Source organism: Hydra viridissima, unplaced genomic scaffold, assembly GCF_058129835.1.
Source record: "Hydra viridissima isolate aposymbiotic clone 2 unplaced genomic scaffold, HvirCarnegie_v1 scaffold_7, whole genome shotgun sequence".
In the NCBI taxonomy this organism is placed as follows: domain Eukaryota; kingdom Metazoa; phylum Cnidaria; class Hydrozoa; order Anthoathecata; family Hydridae; genus Hydra; species Hydra viridissima.
The window spans coordinates 3,924,043-3,929,872 of NW_028324306.1; the positions used below are offsets into that span (position 1 = coordinate 3,924,043).

General features: G+C 29.1%; 1 protein-coding gene across 1 annotated transcript; it reads right to left on the bottom strand.

Annotated features, from left to right (window-relative positions):
* Nucleotides 1–407: 407 nt before the first annotated feature.
* On the bottom strand, nt 408–2,701 carry LOC149885700 (metabotropic glutamate receptor 7-like). Its single transcript, XM_090093527.1, has one exon. The coding sequence runs from the start codon at nt 2,669–2,671 to the stop codon at nt 569–571; it is 2,103 nt and encodes a 700-aa protein (XP_089949653.1). The 5' UTR covers nt 2,672–2,701; the 3' UTR covers nt 408–568.
* Between the last annotated feature and the right edge of the window lie 3,129 nt (nt 2,702–5,830).

Sequence of the window (5,830 nt, forward strand, 5' to 3'; positions counted from 1 at the left end):
GTATGGGAAACAATATGACTATACTTGTATCTTATGTGTATTATGAATCCCCAAATATACTTCGAAACAACTCAAAAGTTTTTTGGATTCCGTTCAGTTTCTGCATTAAGTCGTACTAAATGGAAAACATTTAAAGAAGATTCGAGGAAAACGTATGAACATCTAGCTCAGAAGTTGCTGTAAGATTTTCAGCAACTTCTGAGTTTTATCAAAAGTTTTATCACAGAGAACTTCTTGTCCAAAGCAAGATTTCAAATATGGGTAAATCACACATCAAACAATTCTGTTTTAAACTTAAAAGTGATCTAAAATTTATAAGTTTATGTTCAATATTCAAATACGTATGTTGAAAGCGCATGGTTATAAGATTAAAGAAAACTCAAAATCTATTCAAAAATAGTGGGAAAAAGAAAACAGATTAACAAAAATACAAAAACATACTATAATTGGCATTTAAAATACCTGTGCTCCTTTATTACACCAAAAATAGGAAAAATATAATGATAATAATAAACTTCTTTGATACAACATTTTATTAAAAAACAAGCGCTTGTTCCCTCATATTAAATTAGGAATCAAACGAATCTGTTTTTGAAAAGGTTTTCATTTCAGCTTGAAAGCTGTGCTTGGTGTTCAATTTTGGTTTGAAATATATTAAAAATAACTTCGGTATAAAAATTATTCCCATGAAAGTAAGATTCACCACCAAGATTAAGATTGAAACTGCAAAGATCTGTGCTTTATTATCGTTGCTTCCATAGTAAATGGGAAAGTAACAAATCAACAATATGCACGATATACCTGTGCTGTATGTAATAGAGAGTGTTTCGTTAAAATATGAAGGCAGGTTTCGTGCATGAAAGCTTTGAATGGAACACATAAGTAACAAGAAACCGATGTAAAGTACTTGAGCTGCAAGCTGCCAGTCCGATGAACACTGAAACGTTCTGGTCATCTGTTCGTAATTTAATTGCGCTAAAACAGTTGGAGGTGACTTAATTAGCAAAACAGCTCCCATCAAAAGTTGAACAATTAAAATGAAAGCTATAATCATTCCATCGATTGATGTTGCAACAATTTTCTCTCTGTTTGACAGACGATAGAAACTGTGAAAAATGCGGAGATACTTTCTGGTTTTTATGTAAATGATTGACGAGGAAGTTGTAAACAAGAAACCAACTATTATATGTCGAGTTGAACATATTACAAATACAGGTTTGTTCATGTATAATAGAGGTACAGAAAGAGATATCATCAAATGACATACGGTTTGTGCCGTAAAGAGCGATAAGTTAGCTGATCTAACAACAGGAGTTTTTCTTTTATGCAGCAACGTTACCATTGTGAACAAGCTGAGCAAAGAGCAGAAAATGGAAAAACTAGTAATTATGAGACCCTCAATAGTCAGGAATGTTAATACATCTAATGTGAAAGAATCTTTGCAACCTGTTTTATTTCCGTTGGAAACATAATGAGAAGGACATTTTTGGCATTCATCGCTTCCAGTGCTTTGTTTGTAATAATTTTCAAGGCAAGGAAAGCATGATCTCCATTTCTGTTTCTTTTCTTTGGTACTCAAACTTGTGAGCTTTTGTTCATAACCTGGTGGACACGTTATTAGAGCGCATTTAGAACCTACAATTTTGCTATTTTTCACATTATTAGTAGGAGACATCTGAACGATTGTGTCGTTTTCAACATTACTCCAGCTTATGACAATGACGTAATAAGTCTTTGCTTTGTGATAATTGTAATTATCACTAAAAGCTGTTAAACTTAAGTCAAGAAGAAAGAAAAAACAAAAACTAAATATTGATTTATCCATTTGGAAACCATTAAGTAAATGAAAAAAATCAATTGTATTTATGTACTTTCTGATAAAAAACTGCGCATTTTCAATTGAAATGTAATCATTACTTAAAAACATGTTTGTGATTTTCAGACCATTTGTTTCGCAAATGTTTAAAAACACATTTAGTTCGCCATTAGAAGCGGCCAATAAAAAGTTAAATTGTTCAATGTATTTGTACGATATTAATTCATTTATTATAGCTGACAGGTACGAAGTGTTTTTGAAATCCAGCGTGTACTTTATGGTGCATAAATCGGTATATTTTATGGCGTATTCATAAAAATCTGAAATAACATCTTCCATCTCTGCTGCTATTGAGACCAATAAAACGAGGTTTTTTAAGTTAAGCTTTCCAATGATGTAGTCATATAAGTCCTCTGGGCGTAATACAACATATAGTGGCGCTGAGTTTATATGGTAAGATATTCCATAGTTATTTCTGTTAACATCAAAAAGTATTATGTTACCGTACGGAACGATTATGTCTGAAACTAAAGCTGTCGTTTCTACATCGCTTTCCGTTGCTATTAAAATCAGCTCGCTTTGATTTAATTTTTTTTGGAATGTTTTGCCAATAATTATTTCCATTATAATTTCAAGAGATGTCGTATGATTGTACGATGTGAATTCTATAAAGGTTTTTTTATGAGAATGGAAGAAACTATCGAAGCTGCAATCTTTAAAAGTGTCTACGAACCAATTAGAATCTGAATCCTTAATGATTACACGAATGATATCGTTTGGAAATGCTTCTACTAAACTCTTTGGAATAAAAATCAATCTAAGATGAATGATCACAAAGAAGAAGTAGAAAACCATGGCCCTTAACTTAAAAAAAAACCAAAAATTAAAACTGAGCGAGAAAAACTTTTCCGAAATGATGTAGCTAATTCCATTATCTAAAATGCAATTAAATTCAAAATCAAATGAAATTTCTGTATTGATTTTTTTATTGAAAAATTAATTTTTTCATAAATTAATAATTTTTAGTTTTCAAGAAACGTTACAAAAGATAGGCTTTGTAAAGTTTACGTTTATCAAATTAAACAAACAAAAAATATCAAGGAATATTTTTCAGCGCAGTATTCATCAAAAAAATCTTGTTTTTAAATGTAAATTATATGAAGTTAAAGTTTTCAAAAAAACAGACTTTTCAAAAAAAGGTTTCGCACTGGAAGTTGTAAATTAACAGATTTTGAAAGTTTATTTGTGGAGCGGGGGTATGTCTCCTAGGACGGGACACATTTCAATAAATGAATTCTTTTTCGAAGTATTTACAATTAAATAAAGGAAAAGTTGCTTTTTGTAACAATACCAGTCGTCAGGCAGCACTAGAAATGCGCGTAAACATGATTAGGCTAACAGTAAGTGAAAAATAAAAACATTTTTCCTGCCACCTCTGAATTGCCTCATCTTAGTACACTTGCTCCTAATATGGAACACATTGTCCTATCTTACAAAACTCATATTAAAATATGACACAAGTTAAAAGAAAATTTTTAAATGTTTATTCAAATGTTGATTAAACTGACTTGAATGATTTGAAAAAAATGCATTTTAACAAAGCTAATGCTTCTTAAAAAGGTGAATGAATTAACCTGATTGTTTTCGAGGCTTTCTGAGTATCGTTGTTAAGACTTTAGTTGATGATAATTATTATTATTCTTTTTTAAAAAAGGAATAGATAAATGACGAATAAATAATAAATGTACTACTCATTTCTCTCATTTCAATGACTTTACAATTTTTTATTAAAAAAAGTCATCTTTACTGTGGAATAACTTTTTCAGTTGCTCACTCAGTATTAATCAAAATTTTTTTTTTTTTGAGAAGAAAAGAAAACATTTTCATTTGAAAAGCATTTGCTTTATTCTGAATAACAAATTTGATTAAATGATTTCAAATAAATACCTCCACCATTCTGCTAATAGAATTCAATTTGATATATCAGAAGTTATGGATCATGTTGTTCTAATTCTATTTTATGCCAATTTTTAACATTAACTTCCTTCTAGCGAATATAGTAAGCATATCTTCAAACAATATCGTTTGTGTAATCTTTGGGGGTCCAGATTCCATATGGTTTTCAGAAGCTATTACATTGGCGTACGAATATTCGTTAAAGAGTAGTTGAAAAAAATATTTGTTCGCTAAAATATTCATCAAACAAATATTCTTTTAAACGATTTGTTTGAAAAATATTCGTTCTTTCAAATATGATTCAAATAAGTATTCGTTTAGTTCGAATATTATACTTTTGAACTAAAAAATATGCTTGTACGATTATATCCGTTTAAGTGTAAATATTGCACATAGCAGGTTTTACCTAATAAACTATTGGAAAATAAAAATTGGAAAATAACGTCAGTAATGATATGGAGATCGAATAATTGAAATTCAAGTTCCCTTAACATAGTTCACTTATTCGATATTTAACTGTATCAAAGGAGATATTTTTAGTATTTAAAAAACTCTCATGCTAAATCTTCTAATAAGTAATCGTTTATTATTACTAGAAGTAACGTAGACGATAGCGATAGAGCTTAACGTTGGTGATAGAGCTTGGCTAAATTTACCAAAATTACTAAATCTAATACTTTAGCAAAAAAATTAAACCTAAAAAGTAGTACACGAAATAGCCGAAAAAAAAGTAGCAAGAAATTAAACAAAAAGAGAACGTGTAGCCAATATTATAGAATAATTAGCAGCCTAACAAATATATTTTTGAAAAGTATTCGTTTAACGATTATTTTGTTTGTTAAACGAATATTCGTACAAAATAATTATATGATTATGAAAGAATATTCCTTAAACGAATATTTGTTAATAGAAGAAATATTCGTTGTAGGAATAAGGAACAAATTTTATTTATTAAACGAATATTCGTAAAAGGAACAAATATTGTTTGTAAATCATTCGTTTAATGAGACAACGTATCAACAAAATTCAAAAATCAAAATGACGTACAAAAGTGTGACAATTTTTTAATTTTTTTGAAATTTGCCATTACATTTAAAGCTGCTTTGCATCTCATTTCGAATTCAAAAAGATCTGAGAAAGTTTATTTTAACCACTCTAAGTATTTTATGTAAAAATTGATTTTTATGATATTTGTCATTTTTATGATATTTGTCATTTTTTCTATTTTTTTTTTACTTTTTTATTTTAAGGTTAAAATCAATTATCCTTTATCATGAACTAATAAAACAAATATTTCCTGCACGTTTATGATTTTAGAAAACTAAGTAAATATTGCATTTACTGATGAGGATGGGAAAAGCAAAAAAAACAATTCTATATATAATTTAAATACAAGTGTCAGAAGACTATTGTATCTACTTAAATCACTTATTTCTGAATTGCCACCTTACCAGCCCCTTACCAATGGGACAGTTTTAAGACATAACCAATATCTTATCTTTTCTTATCTTATCTTATCGTTCTAGGTCAAATCGATTTAAAAGGTTAAATACAAACTTTGCATATGCAACTGGCATAAGTTTTGATATGCAAAGGAAACCTTACATGTCAGGAAGAAAACGAAAACTTTTGACAGCAGAGAAAAATATTATAGAGTTTCTATTAGTGACGTATAATATTTTTTGTATGTATTTAGATCTGCGAAAATTCAAATTTCAAGCAAAAAAATAACTTTTGCACAAGTTAAATATCCTACGGAGCTGGTGCATGCTGTAGAGACCTTTAAGGTGTGCTATTATAATTTTGATGTAAAGAATGTTTTAAAAGGATGGTAACATACTTTTTTTACTTTTTCACCTTCCCAAAGTATTACGAAATGGTAGATAAGGGTTGGCTTATGCGGAAAATATTTTTTCCGCATAAGAAATTCCGCAATTGAAATTTTTTCATTTCAACACATTTTATCTATGTAACTCGTCTAATTGCCGGTTGACGATATATAAACGACCATGTTTTACTCTTAATGGTAACTTATTGCCTTGCCTAACTCGAACCTAC